The 18,609-nt window shown below is 49.4% G+C and overlaps 1 protein-coding gene and 1 pseudogene across 2 annotated transcripts; one reads left to right on the plus strand and one right to left on the minus strand.

Annotated features, from left to right (window-relative positions):
* LOC140422090 (uncharacterized) lies at window positions 1–12,045 on the minus strand. Of its 2 annotated transcripts, none has more exons than XM_072507107.1 (2): window positions 11,808–12,045; window positions 1–6,081 (listed from the first exon to the last, which is right to left on the minus strand). In XM_072507107.1, the coding sequence occupies exon 2, from the start codon at window positions 5,751–5,753 to the stop codon at window positions 4,995–4,997; it is 759 nt and encodes a 252-aa protein (XP_072363208.1). In that variant the 5' UTR covers window positions 5,754–6,081; window positions 11,808–12,045; the 3' UTR covers window positions 1–4,994. The 2 variants fall into 2 exon arrangements, with proteins under 2 accessions (XP_072363208.1, XP_072363207.1); XM_072507106.1 differs by having other exon boundaries at window positions 1–6,086.
* Window positions 12,046–15,941: 3,896 nt separating this feature from the next.
* Window positions 15,942–18,609, plus strand: LOC140422094 (josephin-2 pseudogene; annotated as a pseudogene).

Consider the following 18,609-nt stretch of genomic DNA (forward strand, 5'->3'; position numbering starts at 1 on the left):
TCCCTCCTCCAGCTCTCCCCCCGGCGGCACCCCCGCCCGACTCTCCATCCATACCCCTCACCTGGCTGGCTTTGATCTTTATGTCGTCACTGTCTACAGGAATAGTGCCAGAAGACTGGAGGATAGCAAATGTTGTCCCCTTGTTCAAGAAGGGGAGTAGAGACAACCCCGGTAACTAGACCAATGAGCCTTACTTCATTTGTGGGCAAAGTCTTGGAAAGGTTTATAAGAGATAGGATTTATAATCATCTAGAAAGGAATAAGTTGATTAGGGATAGTCAACACGGTTTTGTGAAGGGTAGGTGGTGCCTCACAAACCTTATTGAGTTCTTTGAGAAGGCGACCAAACAGGTGGACGAGGGTAAAGCAGTTGATGTGGTGTATATGGATTTCAGTAAAGCGTTTGATAAGGTTCCCCACGGTAGGCATGGGATTCAGGGTGATTTAGCAGTTTGGATCAGAAATTGGCTAGCCGTAAGAAGACAGAGGGTGGTGGTTGATAGGAAATGTTCAGCCTGGAGTCCAGTTACTAGTGGTGTACCACAAGGATCTGTTTTGGGGTCACTGCTGTTTTTCATTTTTATAAATGACCTGGAGGAGGGCGTAGAAGGATGGGTGAGTAAATTTGCAGATGACACTAAAGTCAGTGGAGTTGTGGACAGTGCGGAAGGATGTTGCAGGTTACAGAGAGACATAGATAAGCTGCAGAGCTGGGCTGAGAGGTGACAAATGGAGTTTAGTGCAGAAAAGTGTGAGGTGATTCATTTTGGAAGGAGTAACAGGAATACAAAGTAATGGGCTAATGGTAAGATTCTTGGCAGTGTGGATGAGCAGAGAGATCTCGGTGTCCATGTACATAGATCCCTGAAAGTTGCCACCCAGGTTGATAGGGTTGTCAAGAAGGCGTTAGCTTTTATTGGTAGAGGAATTGAGTTTCGGAGCCATGAGGTAATTTTGCAGCTCTACAAAACTCTGGTGTGTCCGCATTTGGAGTATTGCGTGCAGTTCTGGTCGCCGCATTGTAGGAAGGATGTGGAAGCATTGGAAAGGGTGCAGAGGAGATTTACCAGAATGTTGCCTGGTATGGAGGGAAGATCTTATGAGGAAAGGCTGAGCGACTTAAGGCTATTTTCGTTAGAGAGAAGAAGGTTAAGAGGTGACGTAATTGAGGCATAGAAGATGATCAGAGGATTATAAAGGGTGGACAGCGAGAGCCTTTTTCCTCGGATGGTGATGGCTTGCACGAGGGGACATAGCTTTAAATTGAGGGGAGATAGATATAGGACAGATGTCAGAGGTAGGTTCGTTACTCAGAGAGTAGTAGGGGCGTGGAATGCCCTGCCTGCAACAGTCGTGGACTCGCCAATATTAAGGGCATTCAAAAAGTAATTGGATAAAAATATGGATGATAAGGGAATAGTGTAGATAGGCTTTAGATTGGTTTCACAGGTCGGCGCAACATCGAGGGCCGAAGGGCCTGTACTGCATTGTAATGTTCTATGTTCTATGATTGCCAGGTCTCTGACTTCGGGGGCCTCGAGTCCCTCCATGCTAGTACTTTCCGCCTCTGGGCCACCAGGGAAGCAAAGGCCAGAACGTCTGCCTCTTTCTCCTCCTGGATTCCTGGATCCTGCGACACCCCAAGAATCGCCACCTCTGGACTCATTGCCACCCTCGTATTTAATACTTTGGACATGACGTCGGCAAACCCCTGCCAAAATCCCCATAGCCTTGGACATGCCCAGAACATGTGGACATGGTTCACTGGCCCCCCCGCGCACTTCGCACACCTGTCCTCCACCCCAAAGAATCACTGTCATATGAGCCCGGTGCACAACCTTGAATTGAATCAGGCTGAGTCTGGCACAAGTTGCGGTTGCGTTGACTCTACTCAATGCATTCGCCCAAAGGCCCTCCTCGATCTCTCCCCCCAGCTCCTCCTCCCACTTTCGCTTCAGCTCCTTGGTCTGCATCGCCTCTAATCCCATAAGCTCCTTATAAATGTAAGAAACACTCCCCTCACCTATCCATCCTCTAGAAACCACCCTATCCTGAATCCCCCTTAGCGGCAGGAGTGGGAAGGTTGGTACCTGCTTCCGCAAAAAGTCCCGCACCTGCAGATATCGAAATTCATTACCCCCCGCCAATGCAAACTTCTCCTCCAGCGCCCTCATATTCGGAAAGCTCCCCTCTATAAACAAGTCCCCCATCCTCTCAATCCCCGCTCTCTGCCAAATTCGGAACCCCCCGTCCATCCTCCCCGGGGCAAACCGGTGATTATCACAGATTGGGGACAAGACCGATTCTGCCACTGCTCCCACACGTCCCCTCCACTGCCCCCAGACTCTCAAGGCCGCCACCACCACGGGGCTGGTGGAGTACCATGCCGGCGTGAACAGCAGAGGCGCAGTTACCAGCGCCCCCAGACATGTGCACATGCAAGAAGCCGCCTCCATACGCACCCATGCCGACCCCCCCACCTTCCACCAGCCACTTCCTAATCATGGCTATGTTAGCCGCCCAGTAATAGTTGCTAAAGTTCAGCAGCGCCAGCCCGCCCTGACCCCGACTCCACTCCAGCATTACCCTCCTCACTCGCAGGGACTTGTCCCCCCATACAAAGCCCGCTCTAACTATATTGACACACTTAAAAAAGGACCGCGGGATGAAGATGGGGAGACATTGAAAAACAAACAGGAATCTCGGGAGGACCGTCATTTTCACCGCTTGGACTCTGCCCACCAGAGACAACTGGAGCGCATACCATCTCCGGAAGTCATCTTTCATCTGATCCACCAACCGGCCAAGTTCAATTTGTGTAGCCGGTCCCAATCCCTCGCCACCTGGATACCTAGGTACCTGAAACTGTCCCCTGCCACTCTAAACGGCAGTTCCCCCAGTCGCCTCTCCTGGACTACAAACATCTCGCTCTTCCCCATATTAAGTTTGTACCCCGAAAAGCAGCCGAATTCCCCTAAAATTCCCATAATTTCTTCCATCCCCTCAATTGGATTCGAAACATACAAAAGCAGGTCGTCCGCATACAGCGAGACTCTGTGCTCCCCCCTCCCCTGGACGAGCCCCTTCCAGCCGCTTGAAGCCCTCAGAGCAATTGCCAGTGGCTCTATAGCCAGTGCAAACAGCAGTGGGGAGAGGGGACATGCCGGTCTCGTCCCCCGGTGTAGCCTGAAATATTCTGAAGTTGTCCTGTTTGTCCATACACTGGCCACAGGAGCCTGGTACAGCAACCTGACCCAGTCAATAAAGCCCCTCCCAAATCCAAACCGCCCCAGGACCTCCCAAAAATAATCCCACTCAACCCGTCAAAAGCTTTCTCCACATCCATTGCGACCACTACCTCCACCTCCCTACTTTCCGAGGGCACCGTGATCACATTTAACAGCTTTCTTACATTGGCCACCAGCTGCCTGCCCTTAACGAACCCCGTCTGATCCTCCACAATGATGTCCGGTACACAATCCTCAATCCAGGAGGACAACATTTTGGCCAGCAGTTTGGCATCTACGTTCAACAGGGAAATCAGCCCGTAGGACCCACATAGTTCCGGGTCCTTGTCCCGATTCAGGATAAGCGAAATTGTGGCCTGTGACACCATCTGGGGCAGAACCTCCCTCTCCGTTGCCTCGATAAACACCTTCATCAGCACCGGTCCCAATATCCCGGAGAACATTTTATAGAACTCCGCTGGGTACCCGTCCGATCCCGGGCCTTACCCGGCAGCATGGCCTTCAGACCCTCCACTATCTCTTCCAACCTGATCGGGGTTCCCTGTCCTACTACCAGCACCCGGTCCACCTTCGGGAAAGTCAGCCCCTCCAGGAAGTGCCTCATCCCCTCCGGCCCCGCAGGGGGTTCTGACCTGTACAACCTGCTGTAAAAATCCCGAAGCGTCTTACAACCCCTACCGAGTCCCCAACTAAGTTTCCATCCCCGACGCTAACTTTCCCTATTTCCCTACCTGCCTCCCGCTTTCTAAGCTGCTGTGCAAGCATCCTGCTGGCCTTCCCACCATGCTCGTATATCGCCCCCCTCGCCTTTGAGCTATTCCACTGCCCTCCCTGTGGTTAACAAGCCAAACTCCGCCTGTAGCCTCCGCCGTTCCCTTAAATGCCCTCTCTCTGGAGTCTCCGCGTACCTCCTGTCGACTTGTAGAATCTCTTTTACTAGTCGGTCCGTCTCTGCCCTGTCCCTGTGAGCCCGGATCGAGATCAGCTCTCCTCTCACCACTGCCTTCAGCGCTTCCCAGACCACCGCTGCTGAGACCTCCCCTGAATCATTTACCTGCGGGTAATGCAGCATGCATTTCCTCAGCCTCTCGCACACAGCTTCGTCCGCCAACAGCCCGACATCCAACCTCCATTGCGGGCGCTAATTGCTATCTTTACTCATCTGCAGGTCAACCCAGTGTGGAGCATGGTCCGAGATCGTAATCACCGAATACCCAGTGTCCACCACCCCTGCCAGCAAGGCCCTACCCAAAACAAAGAAATCGATCTGAGAGTATACCTTATGTACGTGGGAGTAGAAAGGAAACTCCTTAACCCTCGGCTGCCTAAATCTCCATGGATCCACCCCACCCCATCTGCTCCATGAACCCTTTCAGTTCCTTTGCCATTGCTGGCACCCTGACCGTTTTCAAGCATGATCGATCCAGGCCGGGATCAATAACTGTATTAAAGTCCCCTCCCATGATCAGTTTGTGCAAGTCCAGGTTCTATTTTCTCTTTTATCAGTTTCTTGGTCCTCCTTTGCTGAATTCTAAAACAAGTTCCCAATCCTCAGGCTTACTACTATTTGGGCCACTTTATGATCCTCTTCCTTTGATCTAATGGAATTGTTAATATTTCTTGTTCGCCACGGTTGCATCACTTTCCCCGTCTCAGAATCCCCGAGAGAGAAAGAGAAGAGAGAACGAAATGCAGCCCTGGATGTAATTGAAGCAGAAACAATAACAGCAAAATCCATCACTGTAATCAATTGTGAACTTGTTGGTGTCTCAGCAGGGACGAGGAAACACAGAATCCCTTCCCACACTGAGAGCAGGTGAACGGCTTCTCTCCAGTGTGAACTCGCTGGTGTCTCCGCAGGTTGGAGAAGTAAGTGAATCCCTTCCCACACTGAGAGCAGTTGAACGGCTTCTCCCCAGTGTGAACTCGCAGGTGTTTCAGCAGGCTCGATGAAGTAGTGAATCCCTTCCCACACTGAGAGCAGGTGAACGGCTTCTCCCCAGTGTGAACTCGCTGGTGTGTCTGCAGGCTGCTTGACTGAATGAATCCCTTCCCACACTGGGAGCAGGTGAACGGCCTCTGCCCAGTGTGAATTCGCTGGTGTGTCTGCAGGCTGCTTGACTGAGTGAATCCCTTCCCACACTGGGAGCAGGTGAATGGCCTCTCCCCAGTGTGAATTCGCTGGTGTTTCTTCAGATTGGATAACGCAGTGAATTCTCTCCCACACTGAGAGCAGGTGAACGGTCTCTCCCCGGTGTGAATTCGCTGGTGTGACTTCAGGCTGTCCAACCGAGTGAATACCTTCCCACACTGAGAGCAAGTGAATGGCCACCCCCCAGTGTGAACTCGCTGGTGTTTCCTCAAATTGGATAACTCAGTGAATCCCTTCCCACACTGAGAGCAGGTGAATGGCCTCTCTCCAGTGTGACTGTGTCGGTGAACTTCCAGCACAGATGGGGATCTGTATCCCTTCCCACAGTCCCCACATTTCCACGGTTTCTCCATGTTTTGGGTCTCCTCGTGTCTCTCCAGGTCGGACAATCACTTGAAGCCTTGTTCACACACAGAACACATGTACGGTCTCTCCCCGCTGCAAATTGTGAGATGATTTTTCAGGCTGTGTAACTAGTTAAAGCTCTTTCCACAGTCAGTGGTCTGGAACACTCTCACTCGGGTGTGTGTGTGTCTCGGTGCTTTTCCAGTCACACTGCTGTTTAAACTTTGTTGAAGTCAACAGGTCGGGCAAACATTCCTCCTTCCCGATGTAATGGCCGATGAACCGAGTGACTCTGTCAGATCCAGACGTGGTGTTTGAGATTTCTGTCTGTAAATCCTTTCCTTTGGAGTTTACAAAAGACATCAGTCAGTCCAGGATAGAAATTCAGAACAGATTATTTTAATTTCTATGAAACATTCTTTCCTCTCTCATTCCCCAAAAGCTGTAAATCTCCATCCCACGCACTCTCCCTCCATTCTCACGCTGCTGTATCTAATATTCACCCTTCCAATTCTCCTGAAGGTGCTGATTCAGGCTGATTGACAGATCCATGCTCACTGCTTCCTGTCCTGGACACAGAGACCACAACAAATAGGAGCTGCAGTTGGCCATTCAGCCCATCAAGCCTACTCGACCATTGAATGAGATCATTGGCCGATCTACCTCAGCACCATTTTCCCACACTATCCCCCATATCCCTCGATATCTTCAATATCGAGAAACCTATCACTCTCGGTCTAAAAATACTTGATGCTGAGGCTCCACAGTCCTCTGGGGTAGAGAATTCCAAAGCTTCACCACATTGTCTTTGAATTCATTACCGGGGGCAGCATGGTGGCGGTGATTAGCACTGCTGCCCCTCAGTGCCGAGGACCTGGGTTCGATCCTGGCCCCGGGTCACTGTCCATGTGGAGTCTGCACATTCTCCCTGTGTCTGCATGGGTCTCACCCCACAATGTAAAACAATGTGCAGGGTCGGTGAATTGGCCACGCTACGTTGCCCCTTAATTGGAAAAAAAAGAATTGGGTACTCTAACTTTATTCTTTTTGAAGGACAACCAAGTTTTGCAGCCAGAGGTGTAATTAAAGCATCGTAAAAAGTGTGGGCTAATGGAATGTTGTTTGGATGAAGGGGATTCCCTGTGGAGTTAATTCGATTTCAGCTTGGTAAGATGGTGTCAGTACTGGGAGGAGCCACTGTTTCAGGCTTTTTGCAGCAAAGCAGTGTTTTAGTTGAGAATTAGTTCAAGATGTGAGCAGAGGTCAAGCATCTAAGCTCAGTTGAAATATATGTTTGCAGCTAGATTGGCAGGTTCTTTCCAAGCAGTTCAAAAGAGTGTCATTCGAAGGCGAGCTGAAACAAGCTGAAACAGCTTCCCAGGTTTCTTCATGGTTCTGACAGGATTCAGATCTTGTCTTTAAAGTGGTGGCACAAGATCTCTCTTTTTCAAAGAACATCTGTGTAAAGCATGTGTTGCTGAGGGCTAACTGTGTTTAACGGTGGATTGAGAGCTGAGATGGTGTTTTTGTTGTTTGCGTGGGAATAAAGGTAGCAGTTAAGGGTTACTGTATTCACTGTATTGATTAGCATTGTTTAAGGGCTAATTGTCAGCTGTTTTCTGGTGGGATCTTAAACTTATTTTAATATTGTGCCAGTAATAAAGTTTGTTTTCATATAGCACAGCCCTATTTTTTGTGAAATCACTCCTGGAGTCAGGTATCCTTTCCTCACAATCTTACAAAACACAAATAAAATATTGGGGTTTGTGTCCAGTATCCGAGCCACTGTTGGGGTCTAGTCTGGGGTCATAACAGTGAGGAGGTGGGTTATGTGGATGTTTAGCGAACTTCGTACCCGAGGAGCAGAGATTTTACCTTCTATCCAGCCCCACAGCAATGTCAGACTAGAATCAACAACCTTTTTGTGCCGAGGACGATCCTACACCTTGTGTCCACTTGCACCACAGGGAGCATCGTAATCGCAGACCTTCCCCAGTTTGTCTGGAGTTTCTGCTCAAGGGCTCACCCCCAGGTTGAGAATGTGGAGGTTTGGAGCCTCCCCGAGTTCATTTTTCTGCACTTTCGGGAAGAGTTTGAGTTCCTCCTTTTGGTTAACTCGACCCCTGGGATTTCCCCGCTCCATTTTGTGGGATACGTGTAAAGTTTATGCTCAGGGCTGGTCATTTCTTACACTGCTAATAAAAGGTGCAGGATGCTGGAGAACCAGCGGCGTCTGGAGGTTTGTTTGGCGAAGATGAGGAGAATTATAAGAAGCTTCCTAGTAAGCTATTGCTGAAGGAGGTTAACGCAGCAAGAGTGGCTTTGGGCTCCCTGTTTACTCAGCAGGCCGAGAAAAGTTGAACGTTTGTGAGGTCGAAGTTTTCGAGTTTGGGAATAAGCCGAGCAAATACTTGCCTGTTTGACAAAGAAAAAGGCCGACTTTAGAGCGAATCCCTCTGTGTGGCTTGGGGGATGGAAAAGGGTCATGAAGACGGAGGCGACAAACAGGGATTTGAGGAATTCCATGCAGGATTATACAAGTCTGAGCAGTCTGGTGATGTGTTGGTGGGTGTGGAACATTCTTTCTCTTCCCTGAAGCTTCTGGAGGCCTCAGAAAATCTTCATGAGACAGCTGGTTTGTAATGCAGAACAAGGCCAGCAGCGCGGGTTCAATTCCTGTACCGGCTGAGAATTCTGAATTCTCCCTCTGTGACCCAAACAGGCGCCTGAATGTGGCGACTTGGGGCTTTTAATTGCAGTGTTAATGCAAGCCTACTTGTGACAATAAAAGATTATTATATTATTTCTAGGGAACAGGTATCAAAGGCCAAGAAGGAGATGCAGCCGGGTAAAGCCCCGGGACCGATGATGGCTGTGGGTGTGACTTTTATCAGTGGTCTGAGGATTTGTGTTGGACCCATTGGTAGATATGTGTTGTTACTCTTTTGACTCGGGGATGCTGCCACCGACTCTTCGTGAGGTGAATATCTCTTGGATTCTGAAGGTGGGCAAGGACTCAGAGGAGTGGGCCTCTTATTGGCCAATCTCTCTTTTGAATGTGGACTTGAAACTGCGATCTAAAGTTTTGGCGATAAGGCTGGCGGACATCCTTCCGACAATCGTGCGGGAGGACCAGACTGGGTTTATAAGGGGAAGATATTCCAGTAACAATGTTGGAAGGTTGCTGAATGTGATTCAGGCTTTTCATAAATATGCATTGGATGGGCTGGTGATCTCCTTCAATGCAGAGAAAGTTTTTGCTTGAGTTGAGTGGAATTATCTGGTGTATCCGCTGTGAGGCTTCGGGTTGGGTGAGGATTATATTGAGTGGATTCAATTGTTACATCACAGACTGGCAGCGGCGGTGCTTACCAATGGTATAAGATGTTGAATTTTGAGCTTCAGAGAGGGACTAGACTGGGCTGCCCTCTGTCCCCCTTGCTGTTTGCGTTGGCCATTGAGCCCTTGCCGGAGGATATTAGATCAGATCCTCTGAGGGGTGGAGTGAGGCAGAACAATATCACTCTGTGTGCAGATGACGGACTGCTGTTTGTGTTGAACCCAGTGTTTCAGTCCCAGACATTATTGGAGTAGTGGATAGATTTAGTGACTTCTCTCGTATCGAGATCAATTTTACTGAGTCTGAGCCCATGCCGGTGGGAGGGGTTGAGGGGTCAGCTCCCTCCTCTGGCTATCTTCCCCTCAGATGCTCCCCCACGACATTTAAAATCCAGGGAATGTCAATGGCCCCCCCCCCTCTTTCAGACAGCTATGTGGGGCCAACTTTCCACAGCTGATGGTGACTATTAGGTGGGACCTTGCCCGGTGGTCGGCTCTTCCGATTTCATGGCGAGGATCGCCTTCATTAAAATGAATGTGTTGCCCAGACTGTTGTACCCTCTGCAGATGCTGCCTATACTGCTGTCGACCAGAGTCGTTAGGGGAATTAAACAAATCAGGGCAGCACCTACTCAGTTAATGGTAGGGAGTTGGGGAGAGTCACAGAACAAAGATATCCAGGAGTACAGGTTCATAGCTCCTTGTAGGTGGAGTCGCAGGTGGACAGGATGGTGAAGAAGGCATTCAGTATGCTCAGTTTTATTGGTTAGAATATTGAATACAGGAGTTGGGATGTCTTATTGAAGTTGGACAAGACATTGGTAAGACCGCACATGGATAGGCTGGGACATAAATAAGGTATATAGTCAACATCTTTTCCCTAATGTAGAGGAGTCTAGAACTAGAGGGCATGGGTTTAAGATGAGAGAAGAGAGATACAAAAGAGACCAGAGGAGAAGTTTCTTCACACAGAGGGTGGTGAACATCTTGAATGGGCTGCCAGAGTCAGTGGTAGAGGCGGGTACAATTTTGTCCTTTAACAAGCAGTTAGACAGTTACATGGGCAGGCTTGGTATAGAGGGATATGGGCCAAATGCTGGCAAGTGGGACTAGTTTAGTGATAGAAACTGGGCGGCATGGACAAGCGGGGCCGAAAGGCCTGTTTCCATGCTGTAAATATCTATGACTCTACCTGGAACAAAAAGAAATCGCGCCTCAAGTTTGTTGAGCTCCAATCACCAGGAGCTCAGGGAGGGTATGGTCTCCTGAAAATCAAGCTTCATCAATTGGCCTCTCGTCTTAGGTTTTTAAGGGATTGGGTTAGGATGGAACCAACATTCATCTGGCTCAATACAGAAGCAGACCAGTCAGGTCTCCCTCGATCCAAAACTGGCATAGGCTGATTATGGAATGCATCTCCATGCAATTTTTAATGTCTGTAATTCATTCTGAGTCTGATGCATTGGATAAAGTATGGGACTCCTATCTCAAATATATAGGCTCCAATTTGACTGACTTGCTCCTCCTGGACTTCCCATGAGTGAATTCAATTTAACTTAGGCCGGGAGTAGGGCACAGTCGTTAGTACTGCTACCTCAGTGCCAGGGACCCAGGTTCAAATCCAGCCTTGGGTAGCTGTCTGTATGGAGTTTGTGTATTCTCCTTGTGTCTTTGTGTGTTTCCTCCGGGTGCTCTAGTTTCCTCCCACTGTCCAAAGATGTGCAGCAAAAGTGGATTGGTCATGCTAATTTGCCCCTTAGTATCCAAGATGTGTATGTTAGGTGAGTTGACCATGTTCAATGCACCGGGTTAAGAGGATTGGATGGGGAGTGGGCTTCAGTGAAATGCTCTTTCTGAGGCTCAGTACAGATGCGAAGGGGCGAATAGCCTTCTGCACTACAGGAGTTCTATGTCATCTATGTTGTGTTATTCATTTTAATTTTATTATGCTGTTTGTCTGTTGGTGATATTTTTGGGTTTACAAACTGAATTGTTATATAATCTTACCCTCTTTCCCCACTCACTACTCTAACCCGTTAACTGGTTCTTCAATTGATCTGGCATTTCATCTCGAGGCTCTGGTCCCTCAAATATCCTGTTCCAAATTAATTCTGCAATGTGTTGCTTGGATTTATGTTGGCAATATCTCCTATTCCGCTTTGTGCCCATTTGCCACAATTTTTTTCTGTTACTCTGTTGCATTCATTGTTTGAAAATTATTTAAAAAGTAACAATTTATTAAAAATCTGTCCAACTCATCCGTGAATATATTCAATGACCCCCCACACCCCACTGGTCCCTGTGGAAGAGAAATAGAGGCTAATAACCCTCCAAGGGAAGAGATGACTGGATTTACTTTCTTACAGAACCATAAATAATATATCTAATCTGTACCATATAACAACACGAGACATATCTCAGTCTGATATTAATTTACTGTCCCCTTAAATGTCAGCCATCACCTGGAGAAACCAGCCCTTTAATTGTGAACATTGGGAAAGAGACCAACCTTTTAGCCAGGCAAATAAATGTGTCAAGCTGAGGGAGCAAAGGATGTCAATGTCTTTAAGAGAGAGAGAGAGAGAGAGACCTGGGCCAAGCTTTGCAGAGTCTGCACCCTCCCTGGATTCACTTCCTTTCCCTTCAGTTGCTGCAAGTGACCAATTGAAGGTGAGAATGAGAAAAGAAATGGAAAGGGGGAGAAAATAAAGTGTTTTACTCACAGATGTTGGAGACAGGAGGAAGTTTTCAGCTGTGTGAGGCCCCAGTTTTGCTCACTGGATGGTGGAAAAGAGTCCTTCCGGTTCACCAACTCTTCCCATTGGTCAACAACCTTCCTCCGCCCCACTCATTGTTCCCCCTCCTCGAGACAAGGTTTCCAGGCAACCAGCTGCGGCCAGAACAAGAATCCTCCTTGTGATTTCCCCTCCCCCCGGCCCGGGACTGAGCATGTCCGCGGAAGAGGAGAGATTGCGCATGTGCAAGGGAAAGCTCAACCCTGAGCTTCCTGCTGAGGCGTTGACCAATGGGAAGGGTTGGATGACCGGAAGTACCCTGGTCCTCCAGCCAATCAGCGCGGGCTTTGTGTGAGTGGTTATTGAGCTTCACACAGACTGAAGCGTCCTCCTGTCTCCAACATCTGTGAGTAAAACACGTTCTTTTCTCTCCCTTTCCATTTATTTTCTCATTCTCACCTTCAATTGGTCACTTGCAGCAACTGAAGGGAATGGAAGAGAATCCAGGGAGGGTACAGACTCTGGAAAGCTTGGTCCAGGTCCCTCTCTCTCTTAAAGACATTGACATCCTTTGCTCCCTCAGCTTGACTCATTTATTTGTCGAGACCCTCTCTGAAGCTCAAATACGACAACTATAAACCATCCATGAGCCCTGCCCCTGACCAGCCTGTAATATCACAGGGGCCGGTTCAGCTCAGTTGTTTGGACAGCTGGTTTGTGATGCAGAGCGAGGCTTCAATTCCCGGCTGAGGTTATTCATGAAGGCACCACCTTCTCAACCTTGTCTCTTGCCTGAGGTGTGTTGACCCTCAGGTTAAATCACCACCAGTCAGCTCTACCCCTCAAAGGGGAAAGCAGCCTATGGTCATTTGGGACCTTGGCGACTTTACCTTTAATCTAACAATTGAATCCACTCGATACAATCCTCACCCAATTTGAAGCCTTGAACCGTATGCACCAGATAATCGACTCGAGCAAAAGCTTTCTCTGCATCGAAGGAGATCACCAGCCCATCCACTGTGTATTTCGGAAAAGCCTGAATCACATTCAGCAACCAACTGGAAAGTCTTCCCCCTTATAAACACCGCCCCGCATGATTGTTGGAAGGATGTCCTCCAGCCTTCTCGCCAAAACATTAGATCATAATTTGAAGTCAAAATTCAAAAGAGATATTGGCCAATAAGACGCACACTGCTCTGGGTCCTTCAGAATCAGAGATAGTAGCCTCCCGAAGAGTCGATGGCAGCATCCCTGAGTCAAAAGAGTGACAATACATACCCATCAATGGGTCCAACAACAAATCCTCAAGCCCCCTATAAAACTCACACCCACAGCCATCCGCTCCTGGTGCTTTACCCAGCTGCAGCTCCTTCATGGCCTTTGAGACCTCTTCCCTAGAAAGGGGAGCATTAAGAGGCTCACACTGGCTTTCTGAGGCCTCCGTAAGCTTCAGGGAAAAGAATAAATGCTCCATATCCAGCAACACTTCACCAGACTTCAGAGACTTTATAATCCTGCATAGAATTCCCCAAATCCCTGTTTATCTCCTCTGTCCTCAAAACCCTTTTCTCTCCTCCAAGTCGCACAGAGCGAATTGTTCCAATGTCGGCCTTTTTCTTTGTCAAACAGGTCAAGTATTTGCTCGGTTTATTCAAACTCGTACAATGTCTGCCTCGCAAACCTTTCTCGACCTGCTGCATCAATAGGGAGTCCAAAGCCACTTTTGCCGCATTAACCTCCTCCAGCAATAGCTTATTCGAGATCTCCTTATAATTCTGCTCGGCCTTCGTGAAACAAACCCCAGACGTTGCTGGTTCTTCAGCATCCGAGCATAAACTTTACATGTCTCCCATAAAATGGAGGGGGGAATACTAGGGGTCGGATTAACCCAAAGGAAGAACTCCAACTCGTTATTAAAATGCTTAGTAAATGAAGTATCTCTTATCAGAAAGGCAGCAAACCTCCACATTCTCGACCTGGGGGTGAACCCTCGAGTAGAATTCCAGAGAAACAAGGGGATGGTCCACAATCAATGGTCATGACGGTGCAAGAGGACACCAGGTGTAGGATCATCCTTGACATAAAAATGTTGTTGATTCTAGTATGACATTGATTAGGGCTGGAAAGAAGGTAAAATCTCCACCCCTCAGGTGCAAAGTTCTCCAAACATCTACATAACCCACCTCCTCACAAGTAAAGGCCGACGCCCTAGCTTGCGGGGGGGAGGGGGAGGGGGAGGAGGAGGAGGAGGAGGGGGGAGGGGAGGGGAGGGGAGGGGAGGGGAGGGGAGGGGAGGGGAGGGGAGGGGAGGGCGGGGGGGAGGCTGGTAACCGGGAGCTTATCTACCAGCGGATTTAAGGGGCAGTTGAAGTCACCAATCACAAAAGAGTTAGTTGAAGCTAACTCTGCAAAATGCACAATGGCCTTAGTAATGAACTCCAGGGAGTAATTCAGGGATCCATGAACATTCATTATGGAAGCAACATCTCCATGCACCGAACCTCTAATGATCACATATCTACCTCCTTTGTACTTGGTGCAGGTTTCAACCTTCAAAGGGGTATTTTGATTAATAAGGATTGCCACATCCCTGCTACTTGATGAAAAATCCTGCCCCACCCAATTCCGCCTCAATGTAAAGTGTTCCTTATCATCCAGATGAGTTTCCTGTAATAATGCTATGTCGACTTTCTCCTTAAAAAAGGAGAGGGTAACCATAGATTTGAGCCAGGGAAGTGGGATTGGAAATTTTCAGAGATGGGATTGGAAAGGAATTAGGACACTAAAAGATTTATTTCTTGGGGGTCGTTTTGCAGGATTGAAGGAGCTGGGAGCGAAGTATGGGCTGGAGCAGGGGGAAATATTTAGATATATGCAGGTTCGAGACTTTGCCAGAAAGGAGATACAGAGCTTCCCAGTAGAGCCGGGGCGGCAGGGGGACTGGGGAAGGGGTAGTATTGGTGGTTTACGGGGCTATTTTGGAGGAGGAGAAGGCGCCTTGTGTATTGATGTTTGCCCTATGTATTGTTCTCATGTATGGAATGATCTGTCTGAACTGTACGCAGAACAATACTTTTCACTGTATCCCGGTACACGTGACAATTAACAAATCCAATCCTCACCATTGAGGTGATAGTATTTCTAATCAGTAAGGCTACTCCACCCCCTCTGCCGTATTCTCTGTCCCTCCTGTAAACTTTATAACCGGTGTATTTGTCCAGTCCAGACCATCCTACTACTTGTTTTTGGACTGTGTTGAGTTCCCCTGAGACCTCCCCCTCCACTTATTAGTTTAAAGTCCTTCTGACCTCTCTATTTATCCTTTCCACAAGGACACTGGTCCCAGATCGGCTCAGGTGGAGACCGTCCCAATGGTAGATCCCTCCTGTCCCAATACTGATGCCAGTGCCCCGTGAAATGGAACCCCTCTTTCCTGCACCACTCCTTTAGCCTCGCGTTTACTTCCCTAATTTTCTCATCCCTGTGCCAAATTTGCATGTGGCTCGTGTAATAATCCAGAGATTATATCCTTTGAGGACCTGTACTTTAATTTTGTTCCTAGTTCCTGATTTTCCCCAAACAGGTCCTCTTTCCTACTCTTGCTGATGTTGTTTGTCCCAACGTGGACCCCAACAACGGGATCCTCCCCCTCCCTCTCCAATATCCTTTCAAGCCGGTTAGAAATGCCCTTCACACTGGCACCGGGCAGGCAACATACCATGTGGGACTCTCGGTCCTGCCTACAAACGATGTTATCAGTTCCCCTAATTATAGAATTCCTGACAACTACCACTTTGTCTCCCCGCTTGGATGGCCTCCTGTACCAGGGTGCAATGGTCAGATAGCTCATCCTTCCTACAGTCACTGCTCCGATACCCTGTCCCTCGGGGCCCGCTCCCTGGAGACTCGGCTGCAAATCCTCGAGATAAGGTTTCTGTACTCACAGCTCCGAAACTCCATATCTCTGCGTCCGCTCCCTGGAGACTAGGTCTGGGGAATAGATATTGGAGTTGAGGTACTGGGGAATGAGAGGAAGGAATGTTCCATAGAAACTAGAATTCTCTGTTCTGAATTTCTATCCTGTACTGTGTTGACTTTTGTAAACTCCTTTTACAGATATTACAAGAGGAGGAATTACAGACAGAAATCTCAATTATCACGTCTCGGTCTTACAGAGTCACTCAATACCTTGGGATCTGAGTATCATCAGACTTTGAACCTCGAAGGAGAAACGTTTGCCCGATCTGTCGGCATCAAAAGCACCGAGACACACACACCCGAGTGAGTGTGTTCCAGGGGACTGACTGTGGAAAGAGTCCAAGTCTCTGTCCTCGAGGAGCTCCCGCCGGTGGCCCCCCCCCCCCCACCACCTCCGATTTTCGGCGGCCTTTGGAGCTGTCCCGGGCGTCCAGCCGGGCCGGTTTTATAACCGGCGAGGAACCCCACGCGAGTGTCTGGCGGCCGGAGCTGAGGTGTCGGGCCCGGGACACACGCATTTGGAGCAACGGGGGTGGAGCCAAACTGAGGATGAGGCAGCAGGCCCGAAGCCAGGGCGCAACGTAGTGGAGATGTTCCACACCGGGTGGCTCCCGCCTAGAGTGTGTTTTTTTAAGAAGTCGGAAATCCGGTCCCAGGAGACGTTTTGAGGAATATTTAAAAAAAATATTTTTGAAGACATTTCTTTTTTTAGATTGAAGGAAGAAAAAGAAAAACAATAAGTCGTTAAAAGATAAAAAAGGGCTCTCCGTCCGGGCCTGGGCGGGAATGGCTCATCCTCGGGGTTGGCAGTGACTCACCCAGCGGCCTGTCCTCACTCTCCGGGTGTGGGGATGTCGGAGCCCCCCCCAGGTGTGGGGATGTCGGAGCCCCCCCCTCCGCTGTACCACGAGCGGCAGCGTCTGGAGCTCTGCGCCCTCCACACCCTCAACAACCTCCTGCAGCAGCCGCTCTTCACCCAGCAGCTGCTGGACGGGCTGAGCGGCCAGCTGGCTCCCGACTCACTGGTGAATCCACATCGCAGTTTGTTAGGAACCGGGAACTATGATGTCAACGTCCTCATGGCCGCCTTGCTAACTCAAGGTCTTGCTGCGATTTGGTGGGATAAACGCAAGTCGCTCAGCAGCTTGGTGCTGAGCCGGGTCCATGGCTTCATCCTCAACATTCCCTCCAACATGACGCTGGGCTTTGTCTCGCTCCCCATCCAGCGCAAGCACTGGGTGGCAGTCAGGCAAATCAACGGGGCCTACTACAACCTGGACTCCAAGTTAAAGGCCCCGGTTCCAATCGGGAATGAGGAGGAACTGAGGAAGTTCCTGCAGGATCAGATCACCCAGGATCCCTGTGAGCTGCTGCTGGTGGTGCCGAGGGAGGTGGAGGAGGACGGAAGCTGGCTGCTCGCTCCCTGAACGCGAGACACGGGAGATCGGACAGCGGGAGCGGTGAGGGGGGGAAGGTCTCGCCGCCGATGGCGGGCTGACTCAGACCTCCAGCTGTGACGGATGAAGCCAGCGCGCTGGGGAGGTGGAAAAAATAATTGGAAACTCTAAATTTATTTTAAAAAAGAATTTGAAATGTTTAAAGAGACAATATCAGCAGGACTGTTATTGAATCATTGCCTCTATCATTTCCTATATTGCTCCATCGTCACATAGTTTAAGTTCATTGACCTGACTGAAACAAACGGGAATGGGGTTTTAATACATAATATTATGCAATGTTGCTTGATGGTACAGTTAGAACTCAGCTCAATTCCTCGAGGTCACTCTCTCATTGGGAATATCACATCATTAAATAAAAGAATGACACCAATCACTGGGGGGAAAAAAAAGATGCAAAAAGCAGCGGCGAAGAAGGGAGGAAACGTGGGTTCGCCGTCGAATGAGAGGACCAGCAAAAGCACTGACAAGATGGCAGATGCCGGACCGCAAGGTGGGGCCGCACTGCTTACGGTGGAACAGATGACCGAGGTGATGGCTGTGGAGCTGGAGAAGCAGTTTGCGAGGCACATGGAGGCTTTGAGGAAGGAGATGGCGGTTGCACTGAGATCATTGGTGGAGGAGGAAATTGCCCCGGTGAGGGTAGCTGTGGCAAAAAGACATCGGCCGAGGTGAGCGAGCAGGGCGAGAAGATGAAGGAAGTGGAGGAGGCCATGTCGCAGCACAGCGACCAGCTCACCTCGATGTGGGACGAGATGCGGAGGGTGGTGGAGGCTAACAGAGGACTCCGAGCAAAGCTCGAGGACTTGGAGAACCGCTCGAGGCGGCACCATCTGAGAATTGTGGGCTTGCCTGAAGGGACAGAGGGCTCAAGGCCAACAGAGTACTTTGCTAAGGGGCTGACGGAGTTGATGGGGGAGAGTGAGAACCCTCCCGGTTTGAGCTGGACCGAGCTCATCGGTCGTTAAGGCCAAAGCCCAAAGTAAATGAACCGCCAGGAGCAGTAATTATCTGCTTCCATAAATACCACATGAAGGAGAAGGTGTTAAGCTGGGCGAAGCAGAAGCCCGAGGTGCAGTGGGATGGTGTGGAGTTTGGGTTTACCAGGACTTGATGGTGGAGTTGGCAAAGAGACGAGCACCATTCGGCCGAGTAAAGGCAACATTTACAACAAGGGGGTGCGACATGGTGTGGTATACCCGGCGAAGCTGAGGGTGACGTATAACAGTGGAGGCGGTTGAGGCGTTCGTGCAGGCAGAAGGCTTGGGACAGACGTGAGGAGCGGAGCTGGAAGAGAGACTGTGGACTGTGGACGGGGAGCTGGAAAATGTATAAATGCTATAACTTTCTTTTCA

This window comes from Scyliorhinus torazame, chromosome 5, assembly GCF_047496885.1.
Source record: "Scyliorhinus torazame isolate Kashiwa2021f chromosome 5, sScyTor2.1, whole genome shotgun sequence".
Taxonomy (NCBI): domain Eukaryota; kingdom Metazoa; phylum Chordata; class Chondrichthyes; order Carcharhiniformes; family Scyliorhinidae; genus Scyliorhinus; species Scyliorhinus torazame.

Excerpts from the sequence above, each read along its gene's own strand:
- LOC140422090 (XM_072507107.1), bottom strand. The coding sequence starts at position 5,753 with ATGGAGAAACCGTGGAAATGTGGGGACTGTGGGAAGGGATACAGATCC.